The sequence below is a fragment of the Abramis brama genome, assembly GCF_963993115.1.
Source record: "Abramis brama genome assembly, chromosome: 10".
In the NCBI taxonomy this organism is placed as follows: Eukaryota; Metazoa; Chordata; class Actinopteri; order Cypriniformes; family Leuciscidae; genus Abramis; species Abramis brama.
Genome location: NC_139972.1, coordinates 32,871,880 through 32,899,819, shown reverse-complemented (window position 1 = coordinate 32,899,819; position 27,940 = coordinate 32,871,880). Strand labels below are relative to the sequence as shown.

General features: G+C 39.5%; 1 protein-coding gene across 3 annotated transcripts; it reads left to right on the top strand.

Annotated features, from left to right (window-relative positions):
* The first annotated feature begins 184 nt into the window (after positions 1-184).
* ano7 (anoctamin 7) lies at positions 185-27,940 on the top strand. Of its 3 annotated transcripts, none has more exons than XM_084125894.1 (24): positions 185-401; positions 5,114-5,267; positions 5,555-5,612; positions 5,925-6,073; positions 8,841-8,948; positions 9,038-9,174; positions 10,194-10,251; positions 10,715-10,825; positions 14,294-14,459; positions 18,173-18,263; positions 18,363-18,459; positions 18,568-18,711; positions 18,849-18,986; positions 19,088-19,186; positions 20,759-20,861; positions 20,942-21,053; positions 21,127-21,181; positions 21,383-21,480; positions 21,576-21,730; positions 23,546-23,751; positions 25,090-25,226; positions 25,964-26,054; positions 26,997-27,116; positions 27,293-27,940. In XM_084125894.1, the coding sequence occupies exons 2-24, from the start codon at positions 5,178-5,180 to the stop codon at positions 27,425-27,427; spliced, it is 2,658 nt and encodes an 885-aa protein (XP_083982020.1). In that variant the 5' UTR covers positions 185-401; positions 5,114-5,177; the 3' UTR covers positions 27,428-27,940. The 3 variants fall into 3 exon arrangements, with proteins under 3 accessions (XP_083982020.1, XP_083982021.1, XP_083982022.1); XM_084125895.1 differs by lacking the exon at positions 185-401 and adding an exon at positions 1,275-1,379; XM_084125896.1 differs by lacking the exon at positions 185-401 and having other exon boundaries at positions 5,128-5,267; positions 5,945-6,073.

Here is a 27,940-nt window from a genome sequence, read left to right as displayed (position 1 = left end):
TGTTTTGTCGCTCTGACAAGACTGACACACTGATACTGTATATAAGTCATTTATGACTGTTTGGTTTCAATGTGTGTCTGTGTGTCCATATTTGCAAGTATGTGTGTGAATCTAAAGTTAAGAGAAACTCCTCCTTAACAGCAAACATGACCAGACTCTACCCCTCCTTTTCCTCTTTACTTGCACTCTATTCGTCTTTTCCACTCTATTCGTCCTTTCAAAACACTGGGAGTTTTTCCTTCCAGGCTTTATCCTGCAACAGCTCTGGAGCTTTGGAAAGCATCACTTAAAATCTTTTGGGAAAGGTTTTAAAGATAATGTCAACATCTTTGAGCTGAGAAGAACTGGAGGAGAAACAAATGCAGATAGGAGGAGAGAGCGATTCAGGAAGGAAACTACAGGTGAGTAGCAAGAGAGCCGAGATGAAAAATGACCCAAAAAACTCTGACATTGCTGACGGGAAGTTGGAACAAATATTTGCTTCATTAGGCATTTATTTGCGTGTTTATTAATAGCTGGTCACACTTTATTTAATTACTATGTACTTACATAAAAAATAATGTTAGTTACATTGTACTTATTGTATCTTACGTGTTGTATTGAAAATCACTTTTGCTGCTATTGAGGTCAGATACGGATTTGGTGGGACAGATTTGGTGGTATGGGTAGGTTTAAGAGTGGGGAAGGGTCAACAATGTAATCATGTAATTACAGAAATTAATTACAGCTGTAATTACAGGCAGGCATTTATTTATTTATTTTAATATAAGCACAATGTTTACATGTATGTACACAATAAGTGATCAATTTAAATTATAATACTGATGCAATGAGATCCAGGCAGACAGGCAATGATTGTCAAAGATCAAATTTGAATAAGGAATATCAAATAAATCAAGTAAACATGTAAAACAAATAAATTAAGTAAATATGAAATTGTACTAGCAAATTGGTTTAAATATATAGAAGATGTATATTCAATAGTTTATAATAAAATCCAGAGTATCTAACTGATTAAAATTTTGAAGATCAGAGTATAGAGAAAGAAACACCCAAAAGTAGTGAGATATTTGCAGAATGAAAGGAGGGGTAGAGGAGAAGAAGCAGAAGTGAAGAGCAAAATAAGAGCAACCAATATATATACAGGAAACTTACAACCTCCTAAACTTATGTTTTGGTCTGATAAAAAAAGGACGTATCCATTATGACATAGCTGGAGAAACGGTTAGGTTGGTGTGACCAGTCAGATGTCAAAGATAGATAAAACATTTACAGTACATTTACATCTTGTCATTTAGCAGATGATTTTATTTAAAGCGACTTTCAAATGAGGAGAGGAATAAAAGCAATCAAGTCTACAGCAGGGCAGCAAAATGCAAGTACTGTGACTAGTCCCAGTTAGTATTGCACGTACAAGTAGCAAGTTTTATTTTAAATGTATAAATATAGAATAGTAAGTGTTTGTATTAATGTGTCAAGTTTTAACGAAAAAGATGCATCTTCAGCTGTGTAAGGGTGGATTTCCTGCAGGGGTTCAGGCTGAAAGACTGCCGAATGACTCAAGAAACATTGTCAGCAAGATGGTAGAAAACTGTACATCTCTTGTCTATTACCACCCACTGCCACTTATACCAACGACGGAAATAAGCACAGTTACAATAGCTTAATATGTGGGAGAGCGTTGTTATAGAGAGTGACAATATTGTATTGCAATAGGTAGCACTTCAATACCAAATCAAAACTAGTTAGCACATTAGTTGTAATTGAAAAGGTTTAATGACAAAATAGGGTTATGGTTACACTTAAAATAGTTACAAAATAGATGTATGAGATGATGATAACTTATACCATTAATCTTACCCAGCATGTAAAATGTTACCAGAGAGAGAGAGAGAGAGAGAGAGAGAGAGTGAGTGTGTAAGATGAAAGAGGAGGTAAAGAGAGAGAGCCCCAAGAAAGGGACTCAGAGAATAAGAGAGCCAGAGCACCAAAAAGAGACAGAGCAAGAGTTACGATCCTCTTTTATCCTTTCCCTGACCATGTGACTTTTACCCAGACGTGAGACGTTCAAACTGACCAATCAGATAATCCCAACTTCCCCCATTGTACTAAAGGTGTGACAATTCATAGACCCCCAAAGTACACACATCGTGGCCAACAGGCCTTGATCACTATCAGACCCAGCATGTAACCCCTCTGTGCCTTTGGGAACTCCAAATGGTCCTTGTGGTAGAAAAAGGAGGTGGAAAACAGTAAAGCAAATGGCTTTGTTCGTTTCAAATATCTTAGATTATTTTCAATTTTACAGCTGTTTCTTGAAAATTTGATTGAGATAGGCAGGTCATTCACCAGCTTGGAACAGTCCAGGTAAAGGTCAGAGAAAGTAGGCAAGATAAAAATAGATATAGGATGTGTTGTTTTGACACCTTTAGGCCTTTGAGAAAATATTTCAGATCTTGCATTATCTTGTCATGATTCTGTCCTCTAGTCCTCGAGTTCTCTAGTTCTGAGACAGGATCATGGCAGACCCATGTTTGTGTACAACACATGGTCTTTGGTTTGGGCTATGTGCTTGTGTGTCTCGTTACCTTACCCCGCCCCCTTGTTATCCTCGTTTGTCATGATTGTCTAGTTAGCATCACCTGTTCCCCTTATTGGTTCTCCTATTTAGTCTCCTTGTGTTTGCTGTCTTGTGTCGGTTCATTGTGATCTTTACCTCTGTGTGATCATTGTGAGTTTTGAGACCGTGTGATATCCTGTGAGTTTCCTGTTCCAGAGTATTGTCTAGTTATTGTTAGTTATAGTCTAGTTTAGTCTCTTTGTGTTCTGTCTACGCTTTGCCCCCTCGTGGGTTTTGTTTTCCCTGTTTGTTAGTAAATAAACTATTTGTTATACATCCTGTTTGCGTTTGGGTTCATCCGTATTTATCGTGACATATCTAATGTCTGCAGAGATGGAAATATTTTGATACAAAGGTACATCACTGAAACAATTATGATGGAAAACACGCCTACTCGATCTTACAGCACAAAAGAGACACCAAAGATCTTATAATTGTAAATAATCAAACATAGAGCAAATAGTAGAAAATATATTAATGATTGAAGAAATCGCCTCGGGTTACTTGACTGTAACCCTGTTACCTGAAAAAGCGGGAACAAGATGCTGCGTCATACGCTATGGAAAACATCTCTGTTTGACCGGTTGTGAAGCATGTGTGGCAAACTACACCTAGAACTTGGCTTTAAATAACCTCTGATGATAATGTCATTGGAATGGTTGTGAGAGACTATAAAGAGACGTAAAACAGGTGCGCCTTCAGGTATCACTTTATCTGAAGAGACGTCCCACGAAGGGATCTTCGCTCTAAACGGAGGCCTGAACCGCCTCGCTCCACAGATGAATCCAGCGATCAGAGGGTGCTTCCCGACTGGAGCCTCGTCAATCAGGGCAGGGCAAGCGTTATAATCACGGCGTGCAGTATATCACCTTTCAAAGACACCCCATTTAAAGGCATATATTCTTCTTCTGGAGGGAGCCCTGGCACTCAGAATAGTCCCTAAAACATCAGCTGGAAGCCCAGGATCTCTTTAGCGTCAATATGAGACGCAGATAGATATGGGCCAGAAGGCGCCTCCTAGCGGTCTAACCCTAACCCTACCCCAGACCTAAACCTACCCATAACCGAACAAAGCTCTGTGCGTGTCATATTGACGCTAAAGGGTGCCATGTGCGTTGGATGTGGACAAAATGTCAAAAGCGTCAGTATATGACGCCCAAGGATGAGAATGCGTTGGATTATGTGAACCCTTTGCATGGAAGATCAGATTTTCCATTGAAGCAGAAGATAAATGTTTGGAAATTTCACAAATCATGCTGGATTGTATCACTGTTAGTATTATTTATATACTTGATATTAGTTTAACCCTCTGGTGATTTTTTTTATTTCAATGAAATGATTGTACTCTTTCACTGTTCTGTAGTACATCTGTTTCAGAGATCAGACTCAACGCCAGGGTGGTGTAATGGCAAAAAAAAAAAAAAAAATGTCTCATAGACAGAGTGTTTAATGCCTCATGGTTTGATATTTTGTAAAATGCAATAACATTCATTCATTTTCCCAGTTATATAAAAAATATTTGTGGTTGAAGGAAAGTGTTTGTGTTTGTACTGTTGTTGTGTATGAAGGTTCTCTCAGGGACTCAATGCTCTTTAGGGAGGTTTTCTCAATACATTGTGCACATCTTTAAATAGGTCATTTTATAAACAGTGTTTCATCTTCTGAATTCATTAATTAGTTATCTTACTTTACCTACATAATGGTGTTAAGTTTTGAGAACTATTTGATCATCATATTCTGTTTGAGGTCTGAAAGAGCATTTTAACAACTAAAAAATATCCTGAAATAGCAGAGGTTGATGCTTACATTCTTTACAGTATCATTCAGTAAGTTTGGAATAACTAAGATTTTTTTTTTATTTAATGTCTTTGAAAGAAGTCTCTAATGCCAATCAAGGCTGCATTTATCTGAAAAAGTAATATTCAGTAAAAAGTCAACTATTTTCTATAAAATAGAAAAAGTGTGAAACATTGTAATAATCAATATTCAAATAACTGTTTTCTATTTTAATATATTTAAAAATATTATTTATTCCATGGAAAAGCTGAATTTTCAGCATCATTACTCCAGTCTTCAGTGTCATATGATCCTTCAGAAATCATTATATGATGATTTACTGCTGGAACATATCTTATCATTATCAGTGTTGATTTAAAAAAAAAAAAAAAATTCGTGGAAATATTCTATTCAAAAGTTTGGGGTAAGATTTAATAACTATAAAAAAAATATTAATACTTATATTCAGCAAGGATTGATTAAATTGATCAAAAGTGGCAGTAAAGACATTTACTAAAAAATAAAATAAAATTCAAATAGGCTAAATGCTGTCAAAGAATCCATCAAAGAATCCTGAAAATAAATATGTGATCAGTTTCCTCAAAAATATTAATTATTTCAAACTTTTGACCGGTAGTTGAACATGCCAGATTGTGTATTTTTGTTATGTTCTTTATTGCCAAATAATCACTGAATCATTGCATCATGTTTTAAAAGGGGGACAGAACTTTTTCAGATTGGTGGACAGACAACACAGAGGTAAACTGGCTCTTTTGAGATAATGATGAAAAGGAAGAAGAATTTAGTGGAGGACAGCGCCACACTTATCACCCTCTCGGACCACCCCAAACAAACCTACGGGAGCGTGGAGGTACTAGAATTGTCTTTTATCTTGAGTTGGAAAAAAAGTGCAGGTTGTTTACAAAATTCATCAGGGGTCACAAAGAGAGGAAGCTAATTACAAGTTAACAATGTAACACAAACATGCCAGATTTCCTCACATCCCTCCGCCACTCCACCCTAATATCCCTGATAAGACACATTTGAGGCTTTTCCGAGGAATTTTCTTGTTAAGATCATTCTCTGAGGTTTGTACGCATGGATATATCAGTTCTTCATATTGATACTGATTGTGGAGAGTGTTCATGTTTTTCACAGACATGTGTGGCACCTCAGGAAAACAAGAATGTGTTCAGTGACGGGGTCACCCGAATTGGTGAGTATTATGGGAGAACATAAAGGAAAAGACTGTCTTCTGTGTCTATAAAAGTAAATGAGATTTGCTTGCAACTTGCAATTCTGAGATGAGAGTTGATCATGTAATTTACAGTCATTTTGACAACGGATTTGTCAAAAAATATATTTTAGAGATTTTTTTTGTCCACTTTCTCTACACAATATTTCCTATGTGTTTCCTGTATGAGATTCATCTGTATAATGCCAAGCTATGAATGTTTGATTAATTGTTATTTTGGAAAACGTTAACCTCTTATGAAAGCATTTAGAATTTTAATTAATTTGATGACAGATTTTGTCTTGGTTTGGGAGGAATCTGTGAACCCCTTGAAGTCGGCAGAACTGGATGAACTCTCATCCGGTTCCTCGCGTGATACACACAGGAAATGGAGGACAGAATTTCTTTCCAGACTCCGGGCTGCCGGCCTTCATCAGGAGACGGTATACAGTATGACAACGTTTACATGCACATCAAATTCAGTTTAAGATCTAAATTTGGGTTGCAGCCATATTCAGAATGCGAGGTTTTATATATATTATATATATATATATATATATATATATATATATATATATATATATATATATATATATATATATATATATATGTATATATATTTATGTATGTATATATGTATGTATGTATGCATGTATAAAACTTTGTGAAAAAGAAGTACACTTTAGCATATTTTTAAAAAGATATAAAATACTTTAGCACAAAATAAATGTAATGTTTTTGGACACTGAACTGCAAGTTATTTACAATAAACTGAAAGTATATTATAGTTTAAATATCTATATTAAATGCAATTAGTTGAACAACATTTTTAGTAAGACTTATATACATATTTTATGTCATTTCATAATGATTTCTATTTCTATGTCTTTGAAATATAGTATATAAAGTGTACTGCTGAATGTACTGACAAGCGTTTGTGGTAAAGTAAAATATGCTTTAATGTAATTTCTATTGAAACTTGTATGTCATGTATTAAATATATGTGTAGTTACACATCTCAAAAGATGAAATATCAATTTAGTACATTTAAAATATATGAACTGTAAATGTAAAATGTAAGGGCCCCAAAAAGCACTTAAACTTGAAAAAAAGGTGTGGTTATCCTTTATTTTAAGGTGTCCTTGTTACAGTGTAACTATACATTCAAGAACTGAGTAATATTGACTAGCCCCTGAGTCCGCTCCTGTTTCGGCTCCAGCCCCTGAGCTCAGCCCAGGGTCCACTCCAGAGTCTGCTCCAGACCCTGAGTCCACTCAAGTGTTGGCTCCAGCCCCTGATCTCAGCCCAGAGTGCGCTCCAGAATCTGCTTCAGCCCCTGAGTCCGCTCCAGACCGAGTCCACTCAAGTGTCGGCTCCAGCCCCTGAGTCTGCTGCAGTGTTGGCTCCAGCCCCTGATCTCAGCCTAGAGTCCGCTCCAGAGTCTGCTTCAGCCCCTGAGTCCGCTCCAGACCCTGAGTCCACTCAAGTGTCGGCTCCAGCCCCTGAGTCTGCTGCAGTGTTGGCTCCAGCCCCTGATCTCAGCCTAGAGTCCGCTCCAGAATCTGCTTCAGCCCCTGAGTCCGCTCCAGACCCTGAGTCCACTCAAGTGTCGGCTCCAGCCCCTGAGTCTGCTGCAGTGTTGGCTCCAGCCCCTGATCTCAGCCTAGAGTCCGCTCCAGAGTCTGCTTCAGCCCCTGAGTCTGCTCCAGACCCTGAGTCCACTCAAGTGTCGGCTCCAGCCCCTGAGTCTGCTGCAGTGTTGGCTCCAGCCCCTGATCTCAGCCCAGAGTCCGCTCCAGAGTCTGCTTCAGCCCCTGAGTCTGCTCCAGACCCTGAGTCCACTCGAGTGTCGGCTCCAGCCCCTGAGTCTGCTCCAATGTCGGCTCCAGCCCCTGATCTCAGCCTAGAGTCCGCTCCAGAGTCTGCTTCAGTCCCTGAGTCTGCTCCAGACCCTGAGTCCACTCGAGTGTCGGCTCCAGCCCCTGAGTCTGCTCCAATGTCGGCTCCAGCCCCTGATCTCAGCCTAGAGTCCGCTCCAGAGTCTGCTTCAGCCCCTGAGTCTGCTCCAGACCCTGAGTCCGCTCCAGATTCCACTCCAGCCACAGAGTCCACTCCAGCCCCTGAGTCTGCTCCAGTGTCCACTCCAGCCCCAGAGTCCGCTCCAGAGTCTGCTTCAGCCCCTGAGTCTGCTCCAGACCCTGAGTCCACTCGAGTGTCGGCTCCAGCCCCTGAGTCTGCTGCAGTGTCGGCTCCAGCCCCTGATCTCAGCCCAGAGTCCGCTCCAGTGTCTGCTTCAGCCCCTGAGTCTGCTCCAAACCCTGAGTTCACACGAGTGTCGGCTCCAGCCCCTGAGTCTGCTCCAATGTCGGCTCCAGCCCCTGATCTCAGCCTAGAGTCCGCTCCAGTCCCTGAGTCTGCTGCAGTGTCGGCTCCAGCCCCTGATCTCAGCCTAGAGTCCGCTCCAGTGTCGGCTCCAGCCCCTGAGTCTGCTCCTGTGTCGGCTCCAGCCCCTGAGTCTGCTCCTGTGTCGGCTCCAGCCCCTGAGTCTGCTCCTGTGTCGGCTCCAGCCCCTGATCTCAGCCCAGATTCCACTCCAGAGTCCGCTCCAGCCCCTGAGTCCATTCCAGCCACAGAGTCCGCTCCAGCCCCTGAATCTCGTTTTTTTCAACTAACCAGCCCCTACCATCACATTTACCAGTTTCCAGCTCCTAGCTTAGGCTCAGGAACACAACATTTTTGTCCAAATTTTTCAAACCAGTGAATCAATCCATAAGCCAAAGTATCACAATTCGCAAATCCTGGCCTGGTATTGCATTCCTACAAAGAATTTCCTTTTTTCAGACTAATAACTTTTCCTCTATGCTTCCCTTCATACTGAAAATCTTGTCACCATCCCCTACTGGTCACATACCTCAGTTAATGGGCATAACTACTTACTACTACTACGCTATAAGTCACGAAACCATTATCCTACTTAAGCTCTTGGACACCCATCCCAGAATCCATGATTGTGATACATGGGTTTTTACAATGCAAATAAGCACAGCTGAGATTCAGCACTCTTGGAACAACATTGGACACCATTCATTTATATCATATGGATAACACTGATATATTGATATATTTCCTACATGTTGAACTGAATATAAACACATTAGAAAAGTACACTTTCTAATGTAATGTCTTTCTCCTACTGTGAATGTGTCTTAGAAAGAGGTCATGCAGGGAAAAACAAAGACTACTTATGTCCTTCTGAGCGCACCCTGGAATGTTCTGTGTTATTATGCAGAGGAGATCAGCCTTCGAGTGCCATTACAGGTAAAGCATACCTGATCTTTTATATCATAAAGTAAATTATACATATACTCAATATATCTTAACTGTTGTTCTCTTTTGGGTGATTTCAGGTTGTGACAATTCCAATATCAAACTGGTCTGAGAACATCCTAGAAAAACTGCACATCCCAAACATGATGGCACAAGATGTGCCCAACCTTCCACCGGACTACTATACCTGCCAGTTCCGCAGCAATAAACTAGAGAGGTACCGATCCATACTGATCCAAAAAGGGACAAAATATTACTCTTTGGGGTTCTTCTGGTTCTTTCCCTCAGCAGTTTTTTTTTGTGTGCAAAATCCCAAAATTCGAAGAAGAAAAAACATGGATAGAAACATGGATAATATCGTCACTTCTTGTGAAACGGGTGCAAAGTATCAGTAATAAAATGACAAAAAGTTGCTGGAACCGGGGAAGCCTGTGACTTTTTTCCCTACATAACACAGTAAATAAGATTTCCATTTAGTGAATATTTAAGTAATATCCCAGCATTTGCATAAAAAGAAATGGATGAAAACAAAATATGCACCTCACACCATTTAACAAGTTGGTGGTTTGTGATGGAAGGAAGTGAGTTAAAAAATAGTGAACTGTAAACATGTATTCAAACCCTGTGTGCAAAGAGGATCTGAGCCTGTCATGTAACATGCAGTTCATACACTTTAGTGTTTGCATAGAGTCAGCACCTCCTTAAATACAAACACATCACACACTTCCAATACACACTTATGCAAAGTTCGTGCTGTGTCAAATGGACTGTCTGACCCATTTATTTACTCACACACTTACAATCAACTTTTTATATAATATAATATAATATAATATAATATAATATAATATAATATAATATAATATAATATAATATAATATAATATAATATAATATAATATAATAATACATTTTTAAAGTAAGCATGATCTAAACAAAGATTGATATAATAGTATTTACAGTATTTACTGAGTGATTTAATTTTTTACAACTGTGCCTCAGTTGAAGCGTCATTATCACCAAAAGATTTTTTTTTTTATTAAAGATTACTTGTTCACCAAGAAGAGAACAGTCTCAGAGAAGAGCTTACACATGAGATGTGATGTCTCATGAAAATATCACTTGTGAACTGTATATCTTTATCGTGCATCATTTCAAATCAAGCTTTTGCATATATTCACACTGTTTGGAAAAGTGTGTGTACTACTCTTATACTAATCTTTAATGCTGCTTTTAGGTTTCTTGGACATGAAAACAAGGACACTTTTTTCAAGACCACACAGAGGCACCAGATAGTGAGTTTTGAGAGCTTGTTCTTGAAAATGAAAAGTGCACTAAGGATTTTGTTTGTTTGTTTGTTTGTTTGGCGAATTCATTTGACACATATTGGGCTTTATACTGACATCTTTTGCTGTGCATTGCATTGTGTGTAACATTTTCAGTTTCCAAAGTCATTGTTGAAACACCCTAATTGGAGGGAAGATTGTATCCCATGATTTATTTATTTCACAAATTAGTAGTATTCTGATTATTTAAATTTAAAATGCATGCCGCCATGAGGGAATACCACCCTTATATAGAATATAAAAGCACTGACATGATATTAAAAGTACAGTATGGGTTAGTACATTTTCTTACATGTAGAAAATGTAAAAAAAATAAATAAAAATACTTAATGCACTTTTACTTACCATCATGTTTCTCATACAGAAACCGATCTACTAGTTTTCTGTAATTTTTCTGTCCTTTTTTCTAAAGCTATATGAGATATTAGCCAGGACTCCATATGGAGCGTTGAAGAGAGGGGAGGTTGGAGTCGGCAGGCTGGTTAGTGAGAATGTTCTCACTGCTGCTTTTCCTTTACATGAGGTACTGTAAGAGTATCCTACATTATACTATATCTGAACATTACCTTAACAAACACACTTCTTATCTGCATATTTCTCTTCTTGTTTTACATATGCATGCAGTAATACGTAAAGTCGACATAAATTCAAATTTGGCTTCAGTTACATTCTTAAGGCATTTTCCCTTTCAAAAGCTACACTCAATGCTGCACTTAATTTAAGCGCTACGTGACCAGCTGTGAATATATGTGTGCAAATGTGTTGAACTTTTATAGCGTCGTACAGTGACGTCATTGGAATGCGCGCACATCAGAGACTATAATTAGATGTGCCACAGGTGCATCGGCAGGTATTTTGTCTTCAGACAATACTGTGGTGTGTGTGTGCTTCTCAAGATTCTGATAGGAGTTAGTTTTTGCTAGGCAGTGAAAAAACATTTCTCTTTTCATCTTCACTGTGTCTCACAAGTGAGGGAAAAAGAAAAAAAGGAAAAGATATGAGCGATCTACAAAACTAACGGTGTGTGTCTCTGTGTTTATGCCCTACGCCTATGGCTGGCTCGTGCAAAGGACAACGAATCTCTTGGATCCGGTTTGGATTTCGAGTTACCAACCTCCGAGAGTGTTCCTCACGTGATGATAAACGAGGTTGAGGAACTACCTGAGGTGGTAACTCGTGCGCTGGCCTGATTACAGCTAGACTGGCCACGCGAACAAGAGACCCCCAAACGATCTTAGCTGGAAGACAGGTTTCTGTCTGTGGCCAGGGGGAGGGATGACAACAACAGTCTCTCCCATCTTTGAAGACCTCCATGACGAGTTAACTGGTTCATGGGGGAAACCTTATACTTCCCGTGTCAAATGTTCCTGCTTGTTGCCCCCATTTCAAGTTCCAGCCTGTTTGGCGGCTCGGTGAAAACAATCGGGATGGGGCGCTTAAATCTACCCGCCTCTTCCCGATACCCCCACGAAACCTCTGTATCATCCCGCCACCTCTGGTGTTTTAGGGGACAGCGGTTTCCAATGAAGCTTTGGTCGTTTCGTTTCTTCCTGTTATCACCCATGACACAGAACGTCCAACATCCCCTCAGAGGGAGGTATCAAAATTGGTACCCATTTTGTTGATGGCTATATTTCTGGCCCTGAAATACTTCCTCCAGCAGCTGAGAAGCTGCCATGTCCTAGTGCGGATGGACAACACAACGGCAATTCTCTTACATAAATCACCAGGGTCAGTCTGCGCTCGCAGAAAATACCAACAGGGGAATGGAAACTCCACCCCGAGGTAGTGAAACAAATTTGGTAAAAATTTCACGAAGCAGAGGTGGACCTCTTCACCTCCCAACAGACAGCGCAATGTCCCCTCTATTTCTCTCTTAGTCACCCAGTCCCTCTATGCAATGCGATGGTGCATAAATGGCCCAGAATGTGCCTGTATGCGTTTCATCCAGTTGCTCTGCTCCTGGAAGTTCTAGCCAGAGTTCGCCATCAAGGGTCTTGCCTCTTACTGATAGCACCACGTTGGACGAACAGAATATGGTTCTCGGAGATAATATCTCTTCTCGATGGCTCGCTCTGGGCGATACCGGAGAGAAGGGACCTTCTGTCTCAAGCTCAGGGGATAATATTTCATCCCTGGCCCGAGCTATGGCCCGAGCTTCCCTGGCCCGAGCTTCATGTTTGGCCCCTGAAGGGTACCAACTGAGAGACACTGGGCTTTCACCTGAAGTTATAGAGACCATTCTCAGTGCTAGGGCTCCTTCCACTAGGAAAAATTAAGTCAATAAATGGGGTGTCTTTGAAAGGTGGTGCACTGCACGTAATGCAGATCCAGTAAACTGCCAGATTGGTTCAGTTCTGGAATTCCTGCAGGAGAAATTATTATGAGGCACATGCCGCACCACTCTCAGGGTTTATGTGGCCACTTTATCAGCTTGCCATACCTTGATTGATGGGGTGCCACTTGGGAAACATCCTCTGCTCTCCCGCTTCGTTCGTGAAACCAGGCGGCTGAGGCCTCCCGTTAGAACCAAGATCCCTTCATGGGACTTAGCTATAGTCCTGGAGGGTTTGGTTGAGACCCCCTTTGAACCCCCTTTTAAGATGTTTTTTCCTTATGGATATCACTTCTTTTAAAAGAATTTTAAAAGGATTTGCAGGCTCTGTCAGTCTCGCCATCCTGTCCCAGGACTTTGTCCCAGGACTTTGCCCCAGGAATGGTGAAAGTGACCGTATGTACCGTATGTACGTATGTACTTGCATCCACATCCTGACTACTTGCCTAAGGTCCCTTTCTCGACCGTACATACGGTCACTTTCGAGGCCTTCTGCCCTCCGCCGTTCACAACGCCGGATCAGGAGAGACTTCACAGACTGTGTCCAGTCCGTGCTCTCCAGACCTACATAGAACAACTATTTGTTTGTCAAGGGGGCCGTAACAGGGGGGCGGCTTCCGCAAAACAGACAATTTCACATTGGGCGAGGGATGTTATTGCCCTTGCCTATGAGACGCGCGGTCAAGCTTTGTCTTGGCACACTTTCATAAGATTTTCTAGTTCGGATGTTCAAGCCACTCCGGGCTCACACGTCCCCACATAGCAACATTGTTTCGGCCCAGATCATGTGGGCCAGATCCGCATTCCACAAGTGCCAGATGTGGGCCGGATCTGGGCCGAAACAATGTTGCTATGTGGGTCCTTGAGTCAACATCACAAGCTCATGTCTGAGACCTTGCATTCTTGTGAGCACACACTACACAACTGTAAGGGGTCCAGAGACCCACAGTTCAACAGCATGGGTATTCTCGTTCCCCATAGCGCTTAAATCAAGCGCAGCATTGAGTGTATCTTTTAAAAGGGAACGTCTCGGGTTACTTGACTGTAACCCTTTCCCTGAAAAAGCAGGAACAAGATGCTGCGCTTTATTGCCACACTAGGGATGTCCCAGGACTGCTCTTCAGACAAAATTAAACCTGCCGATGCACCTGTGGCACATCTAATTATAGCCTCTGACACGCACGCATTACAATGACCTCACTGTCCGAGGCTATAAAAGTTCAAAGTCAATTCCATTGACATGTTGCGCACATATATATTCACAGCTGGTCATGCACAAAAGCGTTCCCCATAGCGTTTAAATCAAGCGCAGCATCTCGGTCCCGCTTTTTCAGGGAACAGGGTTACAGTCAAGTAACCCGGAATGTTTTGCACCATTGCACAAAACATTTTTTTATCTTCATAATCTTTCCTCGAAAGCAAACAACTTGCTCTACGTATAATAACTTTTTTGTCTGACACCAAGCAACGTCTTATTTTTGAACTCCTTCATGACAATCATTAAAATGTATTATTATTATTATTTTGCCATATAATTCCCACTTTTCACAATCCAGTTAATAGAAAGATGTCACTTTATGAAAGCAAAATGGGGTGATATGTAACACAATTTAATGTTGATTTTGAACTGGCGATGATTTGTGTTCTTCTCATTAGGGTCCATTTGAGATCCCGAGGACTCAAGTAGATCCACAGTCTCTCAACATGAGACAGATTCTGCATCACTACTGGGCTCGCTGGGCTTGCTGGAGAAAGTACCAACCTCTGGATCACATTCGCGAATACTTTGGCGAGAAGATAGCGCTCTACTTTGCATGGTTGGGTATGACTATCTATCTATCTATCTATCTATCTATCTATCTATCTATCTATCTATCTATCTATCTATCTATCTATCTATCTGTCTATCTGTCTGTCTGTCTGTGTCTGTCTGTCTGTCTGTCTGTGTCTGTCTGTCAGTCAGTCTATCTATCTGTAACGTGCCATGCGTCTGCGTTCATCTAATGTTGTCATAAGGACTCTTATTTTGAAGTTATTTTCTGTGCCCATTGTCCCTATGTTCTCTTCCTGTTTAGTTAATGTTTGCCTTGTTTGTTTCCGTATTTACCCTGATTAGTTTCCATAGTAACCATAGTAAGTCATCTACACCTGTTCAGTATTAGCCCTTGTATTCCCTTACTGCGTCTCAATGAATTCGCCCACTTATACTACGCCCTAAAAATATGTACTCTTTTTGTGAAGAAAGAGTAGACACCTTTGAGTGTGTAGCAAAAAGTAGACAAGCTTTGGGACATACTATCATGTCATACAATTGAGTCTTTAACGGTTGCTCTCTGTCTCATCCTGTCACAGTAAACTGGCCTGTCAATCATCTTGTCACAGTTAAAATCCTCCACATTTAATTTAATTTAATGCAATGATGCAGCACGTTGATCTACAGTCACGGGTCTTTCATGCAGAAACTCTCCTCATATTAATGCATATTAATGCATTTAAAAGTTAATGGCCAAACGGATATTTATAAAAGTCCACATTGTTATTGCAGAGGAATTATAACACGGATAACATTAAATAAGTATTTTTTTATCAGGATAAACTTTGATTTGTCACTCAAACCTTTATCTAAACCTCTCATCCATCGGTTGCGCATATCTGCCATGTTTTGTATTTTTTTAACACTTTTTACTCGTGTTTGTAGTTCCTCCTCCAAAGCGCAATGGGTTGTGGGCAATATTAGCCTTTAGAGTGTGCACGGATCCACACTTCTAAAATCCACCGTAAATAGTAGATCATCCGGGGACTTCTGGCATACTCTTTTCAACATACTACATTTTGGGACACACTTATTTTAATCTCACATACTGTTTAGGATGGATAGTATGGACATTGAGATGCAGGGCCTGTGTATTTCTACTCCTATGTTTTAGTTGTCTTTTGTTGGTCGTTGTGTTACGTTTTAAGCGGGGATGAGGAGAGGTGAGAATCCAAGTGCAGCAACAGTTTATTCAAAAAACACAAGATAATCCAAAAACAGAGACATGCAAGAACAACGACCGACAAAAGACAACTAAAACACAGGGGTATAAATACACAGGGAACACAAGGACTAATGATGAACAGGTGTAGATGATAAGTTACCCTGGTAATCCAGAGTTCTCGCAAGAGCACAAGTTGAATTTGCTCAGCGAGTTACTCTGGGCTGCGTTCAGCCCCGACAAAACGTTGCACAACGTTTTTTAAACAGAAACAGTGATGCGTTGAACACACTGTTCTGATGACGCAAGAGTTGCAACTATGGCAGCTGAGAAGGCCATTCTTTGTGTTCTTTGTGAAGAATTTTCGGAGCCTGATGAAGTCGGTATAAATATGTGTTTAATACTACAAAATATGCCCGATATGTTAGTTACTGCACTTGCCGCCCAGAACAAAAGAGAACATCCCAATCGAGTGAAGGGATTGCTGAAACTGAAGCACACATCTTACCTAATTCAGACTAAAACACATCTATTTAGCCTCACAGATACTTTATTTGTAGTTCATACTGTTTTAATACCATGTATTTTCTTTCTCATTTTTAGGAAAAGCACTTAATTACCATTGTTTATTTCTATACCAATACACTTGCAATGAAGCTAAAAATATAAACAACTACATCATTTTGTTGATATCCTATATTTTACAATAAAACTTTCGGCAAACATGTCTTCTAATATCCTCAGTTGTTGCGTATACCGAGCTGCATCGAACACATTTGTAAATTTAATACTTTCCTTGAACCCATTGTGCGAGTTCACTTTAATACCACGTGCTTTATATACATGTTGTTGCTGATTGGACTGCAGTTCTGACACACCCACCAAACAAGAGAAAACGCATCTCAAACCCCGTTGCACACCGGTGCACGCCGTTTCCAGGAAACATGACGTTCAACCCGGAAACCGTAGCAAAACGTTGCGCACCGTTTTGAACTTGAACATGTCCCTGGTGTCGAATAATGATGCTCATTAAATATGCCCTTCGATCTGAGCTGCACCAATCACATCGGGTTATCTGATATAGGCAGGCCAGAGGCGAGCTAAACAGATGATGACAGTGCTGTGACGTCGAAGTCATTAGTAAACATTGCAAGATGGCTATGGATGAATACCAGTTGTTTGAAACGACTTTGGCCGCTACAATGAACGAGTTACTGTAGACTTGGCTTTTTATCTAAAACAGGAACAGAACACGCCGCTCGAATCGTTCCTTTGCAAGAAGGACGTTTTTGCTGTTTCGCCGACCGTATATGGTAAGAGTATAATCAGAGAATGTCTAATAAGGTTAGCTCCGCTGGTAGCTGGGGTTTATTGTTGTGATTGGTCGTAGTGTTATCCAATTGCGTGCAGCGAGATTTTCAAATGCACGCTTGGTGCTGCCCCTCGAGCTGGGCGATTTTCATTAGTCGACGCCAGACCATTAATCTTTTAGATTTAGGTCTGGATTTACAGGCTAATGATAAGTTACAATGGAAACGAATGAGGGTAACTACAGAGACAAACAAGAAAAAAAGGCAAACATTAACTAAACACAGGAAGAGAAAATAAGCTGTATCCTATTTGACAGGGTCCCTACGCAATGTTCACTGCTCCCTGCTCCCTGCTCCCTGAGCACGGTGTATCAGTTGAAGTGGACTTCGCTGACAATAATCGCTCATTTGGAATGCCCTGCAAAGTCATCAAAGAAAGGCAACGACAGGGTTTTGCAGATTATGATATAAATAAATATTGTAATTTACTTTACTTTCAAATTTTAAATCATATAACAGGCCTACATATATAAAAAACACACAGTAATAATTGTAGCAGTCTCAACTTGTGCGCTTTCTTTCCCATGTGCAGCTGCAGTAAACATTCCTGAGGTAAATAGAGTAAAATGAAAAGAAATGAGAATGTGCTTCAACATATTTACTTTGTTTACGTATATTAATACAATAGAATATGCAAATCTAACATTCATAAATACTCTAGTTTGTATAATAATAACAATAGTTATGAATACTCAAACTCCTCACAGAGCCGTTTAAAAACTCTTTCACCGCTCTGCTCTATGTTAGTTCAGACTGGTGACGTGGTGCGCAATGACAGTCGGGTGATTTTCGCTCTTCACTTCCTGTGAAGTAATGTATCACTTTCACCAGGCACTGTTGTTGTGCGGATGAACGGGCCGGAGCGCGTTATGGGTTTTCTGTTAGAACGGTGTCTTGTAAGCGGCCCCTAAGTTAATAACTAATGATCTTTGCAACAGAAGTGAATCAATCAAAACTAAACTTAGCTAGAACCCTTTGAACTGAACATGTTCGCTCCCTTCGGATTGTAATCTCACTTAAGATGGCGGAATACCCTGTGAAGTCCACTTTGCAGTTCACTTACGGTCGAATGGAATGCACCAATAGGGACGACGGGCACAGAGAATAACTCCAAATTAAGAGTCCATATGCAGCCTCTGAATTGGGACAAAGCTTATGACTAACTTTCCGTCCTTATTTCTCATCTGTAGGTTTCTACACAGGCTGGTTATTACCAGCAGCAGTAGTGGGTTTTATTATATTTCTGTTTGGTATCTGGCTGATGGTCACCGATGTGCCTGCGTAAGTATTATCACAGACTTAATAACTGCATAATGTTGATGACTCAGCACTGATCCTGACCCTTGACCCCTGTGGTCTGTGCTGATATCTTTTCCGCAGAGAAGAGCTGTGCTCCAGTCGAAACGCCTTTGTAATGTGTCCATTATGCAACATCTGCAGCTACTGGAACCTCTCCAGCATCTGCTATACTTATAAGGTGACATTTCTATAAGGTCATCTAGTTTTTAAATCGTTTATGGCATTTTCACGTTCTCTGTGAACAAGCTTTCACATTTTGTACTCAAAATACTTAAATTTGCGATAGGCAGGCTTACTATTTGACAATGGAGGAACTGTGTTCTTCAGTATATTCATGTCTCTGTGGGCCGTCACCTTCCTGGAGTACTGGAAGCGCACAAGCTCCATACTCTCCCACCGATGGGACTGTTCCGAATTTGAAGATATAGAGGTGATTAAGTGTCTAAACCTTTAATATGCACTAGTGTTCAGGCTTGAGCAATGCAACTAATATTTTGGCTAATAGAATAACAACAATATAATGCTTTGTCTCCATTGCTTTCCATAATATTTCTGTTCTGACATTAGGAGAGGCCAAGACCAGAATTTACAGCATTGGCACCCATGACGGTTCGTAATCCTGTGACTGGGGCTGAGGAGCCCTATTTTCCGGAGACTCAACGACTGAGTCGTACTCTAACCGGCAACATGGTCGTCATTCTAATGGTTAGTCAATGGGTTTTCATCTCACATCTGTTGAGAAATCTTGCCAACACAATTTTAAAATCATTGTCTTCATGGTTGAATTTTCTTCTTTATGCTTGCAGATTTCCATGGTTTTGATATTCCTACTTGGCATCATCCTGTATCGGTCCATCCTAAGCATCATTATCTACAGATCTCATAATTCCTTCTTCATTTTTTCAGTGAGGTTCTTTCTATTCCTTTTGATACCTAAACCATATTATTTTCACAATGATTAAAGACTGTCAAGTGATTTTTGCTGATACAGATTTTAAAATCTCTTTGATCAGATACATTTGCATATACATTTACATTAGCAAGCTCTTGTGAAAAAGAAGTACACTCTCAGAAAAAAAGGTACAAAAGCTGTGACTGGGGTGATACCCTTTCAAAAGGTACACCTTTGTACCTAGAGTGTACCTTTGTACATAAAAGTATGGAAAGAATATAGAATATTCTCACTGAATTGAATGTTTTCAGACACTTAATTGCATGTTCATTGCAGTTAAAGGAAACAGTTTAAATATAGTTTAAAGTTATATTAACTGCGATTAGCTGAACTTGAGAGGGCTTTTTGGACCAACTTAAGTAGGTCATAAAATGGAATGATCTTTTAACTTTCGCATGCTGTCAGCGTGTGTTGGTTGAGGCAGGATCTAGCAGGAGCAACACGTATTTATTTACAAAAAGAAACAAAAACTAATACACACTGGAGAAAACACGCGTGCACAAAAGGGGGCAGTTGGACGAAATAGGTTGCTATAGTAACCATCAGGCACACACTAGGAAACTAGAGCCACTTTTTTGAGAATTCCGGGCAGAGAACAATTTGTAATTGTGCCGTGCCGAACCAAGCTCAAGTGGAAATATAACTGGAACCATTCCTTACCATTCTTAGAACTGTTTGTCTCGACGGGAGAAAAAGTGGCTTAGGTCAACTGGAAGAGATAAACTCAGGAACCAGGAATATAGAACTAAGGGTATGTTTACAAGACAACGATGTATTAAAAACGTTAAAGTTTTTTCTTTGCCTTTTTCGCGTACAGACGACAACGTTGTCAAACGATCCCAGTACACACGGATCTTTGAAAACAATTGTGGCATTCTTCATGCCAGGCCAGTAGTTGGCGATGTCACTTTGGAAAGAAACACTATGCGCCTATAGACTGAACATGTAATACGCATGCGCATGACGTCACTGTTTTAAAAAATTCACGTATTTGTAGTTTATATGGAGATGATAACAGTATCATTTTCAAAAACGTCCACTTTGAAACCTGTTATTAAAAGCTTGCATTTTCAGGCCCTCAAAACGCTGTTGTCGTGTAAATAAACGGCCAAAACGCATAAAAAGTTTTCTGTTTTTAGTTAAAACGATGTCTTGTAAACGACCCCTAAACCAGAAACCAAAATGAGAGCACCAAAACAGAACATAACCCTGACAAATAACCAAGAATTTTTTTTTTTTAATACTGGATGCTTAGAACATTCAGAGAACATTGAGAAATAACATTTTCATAACTTAATGGGAACGTTTGCAAAACATACTTAGAACATATTTTTGTTAGCTGGGTTGTCACTGGCCAACCAATAAAACTAGCTTGGACTTGCAAGAATCCAGCTACAATGAGTCAAAAGTGAATGCCTTGTGCTAATATTTACACCGATGTAAACCAACCATTGCTTAATCACATATTGCAGCACAATTTTAACATAATGCTTTGCTTACTAAGAGATGTTTTTCACCCCTGTAGGCTGGAAGGATAGCTAGCCTTACTGGTTCTATGCTAAATTTGCTGGTTATTCTATTGTTGTCGCGGCTCTATACTTACCTGGCCCAAATTCTGACACGATGGGGTAAGCTATTTCGTATCTACACATACTATTTTGGTATTTCTTTATGCCAAAACAAAGTATCATCCTCTTCCTTCTATTAGAAATGCACCGCACCCAGACCAAATACGAGGACGCGTTCATCCTCAAGGTTTTCATCTTCCAGTTTGTCAACTTCTACTCATCTCCTGTTTACATTGCGTTTTTCAAGGGAAGGTGGGTATGCAGGTAGAAGGCATGAATGTGTATGAAGATTCAATATTCAACTAATGTTTGATCTGTCCTACAGGTTTGTTGGATACCCTGGAAATTATGACACACTCCTAGGAATCCGAAATGAGGATGTGAGTGTTTACACTGTTGGAAAGTGTCACATGGTCCTGCTTTGTTTGTTTAAAACTAGTAAAATGAACACTGCCAGCCACAATACTCAATTCGCAATATTTCTCCCTCAATTATGAATTGTGGAAAAATATGCAGAATCTGGAATATGAATATCTCATTAATACATGTGTGTAACTTGTTTGTGTGCTTCTTGTATGTAGTGTGGCTCCTCTGGATGTCTCATTGAACTTGCTCAAGAGCTGTTAGTCATCATGGTAGGCAAACAGGTCATCAGCAACATCCAGGAATTTGTCTTGCCGTAGGTCTTTTATACATCCAATGCATCTTCGTTTTGTTTACTCTTTATAGTGTATTTTATTATAGGCCTAAGTTTTCTCCTTCTCTTTCCAACAGTAAATTCAAGACCTGGTGGCACAGGAGGAAGATGAAGCCAGCTCCCAGTCAGGAGGTGATAGATGAACCCGACACCAGTCCAGAGATCAGTCCATGGGAATCTAACTATCAGCTGCTAGTGTGTGAAGGGCTGTTCGATGAGTATCTAGAAATGGGTGAGACCTTTTAATGTAATGATTTAATATATTTTAAAATGTAATTTATTCCTGTGATCAAAGCTGAGTATTCAGCATCATTAATTTAGTCTTCAGTGTCACATGATCCTTCAGAAATCATTCTAATATGCTGATTTAGTGCTTAAGAAACATTATATCTGTTTATCAGTTCAAATCTCTATAAAAACCGGTTGTCCGGTGAATGGAAGTATCCTGATTTTAAAGATTTTAAAGACATTCTATTAGGGTCACAGACGATATCCAGTCAATGAATTGTTGTCTCTGACAGTTCAACTAAAATGTGAACAGAAATAATCCCCTGTCGGATTAATAAATTCACTTCCCATAACCGCTTTAGACTGGTTTGTGCAATGTAAATCTTGTTCATTTTATTCACTTATTTAAAATATCTCTGTGTATTGTTGAGAATCATGATTTGTATTACCTTTTGTTCTTATTGTAGCGTCTACTATCTAATTATAATGAAATGTATTATGAGAATGATTTAGAGAAGAGATGTTTCATTTTTTTTATCTTAAAGTGCCCCAATTATGCTATTTTAAAGGTTCGTAATTTTATTTTGGAGGTCTCCTGCAATAGGTTTACATGCATCACAGGTCAAAAAACACTTTTTCTCATAAAATACATTGCAGCATCAGCTCTTTTCTCACAGTGTCTGAAACGGTCCGATCAAGGATTCACTCTCTTTAAATCCCTCCCTTCTGAGAGCCTACTCTGCTCTGATTGGTCAGATGACCCAGTCTGTTGTGATTGGTCTACTCTGCTCTGATTGGTCAGATGACTCAGTCTGTTGTGATTGGTCTACTCTGCTCTGATTGGTCAGATGACCCAGTCTGTTGTGATTGGTCTACTCTGCTCTGATTGGTCAGATGACCCAGTCTGTTGTGATTGGTCAACCGCTTACAGCACGTGTCAGAAATGAAACGGTCATCAGAATATCAGCTCCAGAAGCTTCCTCAGCACTTGATACACAGTGATACAAACAGTAACGATGACATCAATTTTGCCGTATCAATTCGAGCCAATTCAAGTCCTCATTCTTTTGAAGTGTTGCAAAGTGGATTTGTTTTCGCAGTGCAGAAAACAGCGTCTCCTGGACATGTCAACACCACAAACCAAGCTCTTCCAGTTTCAGCTAACTACAGTGTTTGAGGGTCAGTGTAAACGTTGTTTGCAAGCAGCCAATGAAGACCAATGAAGGGATCATGGTTATGTTCCCACAGCCCTATGTTCCCACAAATGGCCTACCCCTGACCCCACCCCTAAACCTACCCGTAACTGGGGTTTAGACAATGTTCCCACAAATGGCCTACCGCTGACCCCACCCCTAAACCTTCCCGTAACTGGGGTTTAGACAAATCGTAAAAAAAAAAAATTCTTAGAAATGTGGGAACATAGGGCTGTGGGAACATAGGGCTGACCCCCCAATGGGATGTGGGTATTATGCAAATTAGTTTCAAACCAATGTAGGTTTGAGCAGGAAGCGAGACTGGAATTACTGATGAATCCTTTCAGGCAGTTTAGAATTGGCTCTTTCTTAGAAAATAACTTAATTTATTGTACTCTTTGAAACTTTGCAGGCCTTTTACACTTATAAACAGCTAGGCCTATATTACACACTACACTGAAAGGCAATATCCGAAAAAGCATAATAGGGGTACTTTAAAATAAATTATTTGTGACACACTATATTACCATCATAACAAAAACTACAATTTTAATAGCTTTCAAATTGGAGGCAACTGCAGTTCAGCACAGATGAAACGCTGATTTTGGAATTCTTTATCTTGTCAGTTCTGCAGTTTGGCTTCATTACCATCTTTGTAGCAGCCTGTCCTTTGGCTCCATTGTTTGCCTTGATAAATAACTGGGTGGAGGTGCGTCTCGATGCCCAGAAGTTTGTGTGTGTGTACCGCAGGCCCGTTGTGGAAAGAGCACAAGACATTGGCATCTGGCTGACCATCCTACAGTTCATCTCCTACCTGGCTGTCATCAGTAATGTAAGGGGCTTCTTAATTTGATTATTTGGGGCCAAGCACCAATATGTGTGTTTCTTTTTATCCTGCATCTTTATCTGGATGGGAGACTAGAACCATGAAAAGTTGTAAAGGTTGGCACAGTGATTGTGTCTTTTCATCCCTCTAGTGCCAGTATACATTTTCATGTCACCCCCCTTTTGATCACAAATCTAAGATTTAATGGTTGTAATTCATGAATGGTTTAAGATTTGTCTCTTTTTAAAGATACTTTAAAGATTATTGCAGAGGTGAACGCGTTTCAAAAGATTAAAGTGTAAAAAAGTTGCAGGTAACTGTAAAGCAAATGTACTGAACCACAAATTGAGCCCGCTAAATGGTTTACCATTTCCATGGTAACTCAATGTCCAATTTCAAAACGTTTTTCAAAGGATGAATTTTGAGTGTTTAAGCTTTCGATACCTAATTTTTGATGATTACTAAAATATGTGATAGGGAAAAAAGGCCATAACAAAAGCATGCCAAGTGTCCTGCTACTGGAACACTGACAGTTAACATAAATCATCTTGAAATTTAGTTTAGATGTCCAACACAATCTCATGCCAATTTGTAACTATTTTACATTTTGGCGAATTGGTGGCTAATTCATATGATTCCTTACAATCTCATTCGTAAATTTTCGGATGAGCTGCCTATGCCCCAGTGATGGTTATGTTTAGGGGCTTCATTTAAAAAAAAAAATTCATACATTAAACAAATTACAAGATGATACAAAATCGCCACCCATGTTTTCCTGTGAGATCGGGTTGATATTGCATTCCCTTGTAACGTATCAACAAATGTGATCGCGATTATGCTATTCAGAAAATGCGTTGCATGCTAATGCTGAAATATAATGAAATATTGGTAGGCTATATAAAAAAAAAAACATCTATCATGTCATTATGTGTGGTGAGTTGGCTCACGTGATTTATGTTTCACGCTTTAGAACTTGCGTTAAGGGAACATAGTTCCCTGGTTTTCATGGTGCATTGTGGGATTTCAGTGGACTTGTAGGATTTTGTGATTGATACAGCCCTAAAAATGGCAGAATCCCTGATCAGTGCCCTGACTACTGAACTAGGGAGCCGATTAAGACACAGCCCATGTATCCTTGGCACATTCCCTCGATCAACCTTACAGTTACTGGCAGTGTGTCTGCCATTATGTATGCTTGACTCTGCTTTCATTGTTAGTCGATCAACACTGAATTGTGAGTTAATTTACAGCTTTTGATGTCCAAAAATCTCAGTCCAAAATAATGTTAATTAGACAGGCTGTGTGTCCTGTTTAGGCGTGTTTGACGTCCTGTTCTTTTGCCAGGCTTTCCTGATTGCCTTCACATCTGATTTCTTGCCGCGACTCTTTTACCGCTACACTGCGGGCAGCATGAGCGGATACATCAACTTCACCCTCGCTGTTGCCCCTGCGGACTTCACCCAAAACCAAACATCCTGCAGGTGAAGACCAAACTGTTGATATACGATTATATACTAGCCTACTGTTCAATAGTTTGGGATTGGTATGTTTGGATTGGGATACATTTAGGTAGTGTATATGCTCACCAAGGCTGCATTTATTTGATAAAAAAATTAATTTTATTCCTGTGATGTCTAAGCTGAATTTTCACCATCATTTAGTGTCACGTGATCCTTCAGAAATCATTCTAAAATGCTGATTTAATGATCAAGAAACTTTCTAATTATCAATGTTTAAAAAAATTGTGCTGCTTCATGTTATTTGATAAATAGAAAGTTTAAAAGAACAGCATTTATTTGAAATAGAAGTCTTTTGTAACATTATAAATGTCTTTACTGTCATTTTTGATCAATTTAATGAGTGCTTGCATAAAAAAATTTAACTGAACCCAACATTTTAATGTTAATGTTTGTACCGCTCTATAAAACACCTAGAAATCACATAACTAAATAGTAGAAGCTCTTTGTGTCAGTCGGGGAACATCTTTTCATTCTGTTTTCATGTTGTTCATTGTAAGGTTAGGATGTATGATAAAGAGACTGAATAAGAATGCACTCATTTACATTTTTGCATTATTACTGAGCCCATGACCTTGTAAACCTTGTATATCATTTCTATTAGGTTGTCTGCAGTATTTAAATCAGGTATTCTATTAATATTTTAATACATAAGCCATTATGAGTGTTAATCAAGAATCTTTTTTTCTTCTTTTTTTTAGATATCGAGGCCTCAGGGATGAGAAAGGACGGCACACACAAGATTACTTTCATCTGCTGGCCATACGACTGAGTTTCGTCATTATATTCGAGGTGCACAGTCTAGCACTAGTTTGACCAAACACAATGTTGTAAACTTTGCACATACATTTGTTCTGATAATTATGGAAGCCACTGTGTTTCTGCCACTGAATACAAAATTTAAAAAAGGCAATTGTGAAAAAGGTCATTTTTAAAGTGTAAACGCGTGAATCGGATATGGTCACAATTGAAAGAACGTGTAAACGGACGGTCGAAAAATCAGATATAGGCAACAAATCAGAATTGGGCATCAAGACCTGCAGTGTAAACGAGGCCTATGGGACAAATTGTACGCACGTTATGTACCAGCCTATAGACACATATTACTAATGCGCCCTTTAAATAACTGTATTTAAATACTGAGCCATTGACTTTAGACCAGGTTTCAGTTGGTCAATGGTGCAGTCTATTTCAGTTGCCTCAAAATAGCAATGCGCCAACAATGCACCTGAACATACCTTTGTTTTCAGACCAGCAGCTCATGGGCATTTGCTATTTAAACAACGTGGTACAGAATGTGAAAATGATAACTGCGTCGGGCTGAAACTAGGAAAAAACACTTGCGTCGCGTCTGGCGCTGCATTTCGCCGGATGTATGATAGGGCCCTATAACTCGCAATTCTGACTTTTTTAACGCAATTGCAAGTTTATATCTCACAATTCTGACTTTTTTTCTCACAATTGCGAGTTTATATCTCACAATTCTGACTTTTTCCTGCAATTGCAAGTTATATCACAATTCTGACTTTTTTCTCGCAATTGCGAGTTTATATCTTGCAATTCTGACTTTTTTGTTGTTGAAAAAAGTCAGAATTGTGAGATAAAAGTCACAATTACCTTTTTTATGTTTTATTTCATGACGGAAACAAGCTTCCATATTAATGAGATATGAGATATAGATGATTATAAATTGACAACAGAACACAATTTATGAAGTTGATGATGGGTTTTCAGCATGTTGTACTCATGATTGGACGGATTATTGACTGGATGGTGCCAGATATTCCAGAGGAGGTGGAAATTAAGATCAAAAGAGAACATTTCATGGCCAAAGAGGCACTGGCTGAGAATCAGGTGACTTTTATATCCACGAGTTATGACATCATATATTAAAATTAATATAATAATACCTAATCATTATCATTTTTTCAATGTTGATTCCTCATTCATTTTAAATATTGACACACTTTTAAGTGTGGGACGGCTGTTTTTCTGTTTTCATAATCATTGACTCTCCTGTCCTTCTTCAGTCTTTGAGTAAAACTGTCCTGGAGGAGGTGGAGAGGCAAACCTTCGAGCTGCGACGAAGAATACAGAGTCCTACAAACAGTATCTCCCTTTCCTCCAGTCTATCTCCTGAACACGAGGACAAACCTCCACCCTGACAGTCTGATATATGACGCTTTTTTATAAGTCAGGCTCTACAGTGAATAGATGTCTGTAAACTGTTGCCTATTGCCTATTCATTGTCAATAGGCAACTACTTTTAATGCTGTCCTAAATAAATTACATAAGGATCAAATTAGTGTGTCTTGCATCATATTGAAAATAGTACACTGAATGTGTGTGTATTATATATATAGGGTAACATGGGGTAAGATGACCCCATAGAGATATTTCCATGAATTGGATGTATATTACAGACAGCTTCGCTTTCCAATATAGTCATTTACACTTTCTATAAAAGTTTATCCAGGGGATATAGGCTATATGGATTAATGTAGATTATTACATTTATTGTATAATAAAAGAAAAACAAAAGGATACATTTATTGTTTTTGTTTTTTCATTAAAAAAAATGTGTGCATATAGACATTTTCATGTATAAGAAATATAGACCAACATATTAAAAAGTGTAATAAAATGCATGCATGTTACATGCGCAAACACCAAGCGTA

Coding starts and splice junctions, on each gene's coding strand:
- ano7 (XM_084125894.1), top strand. CDS start 5,178: ATGATGAAAAGGAAGAAGAATTTAGTGGAGGACAGCGCCACACTTATC. Junction 6,074..8,840: donor CCGGCCTTCATCAGGAGACG/GTATACAGTATG, acceptor AATGTGTCTTAG/AAAGAGGTCATGCAGGGAAA. Junction 8,949..9,037: donor GCCTTCGAGTGCCATTACAG/GTAAAGCATACC, acceptor GGGTGATTTCAG/GTTGTGACAATTCCAATATC.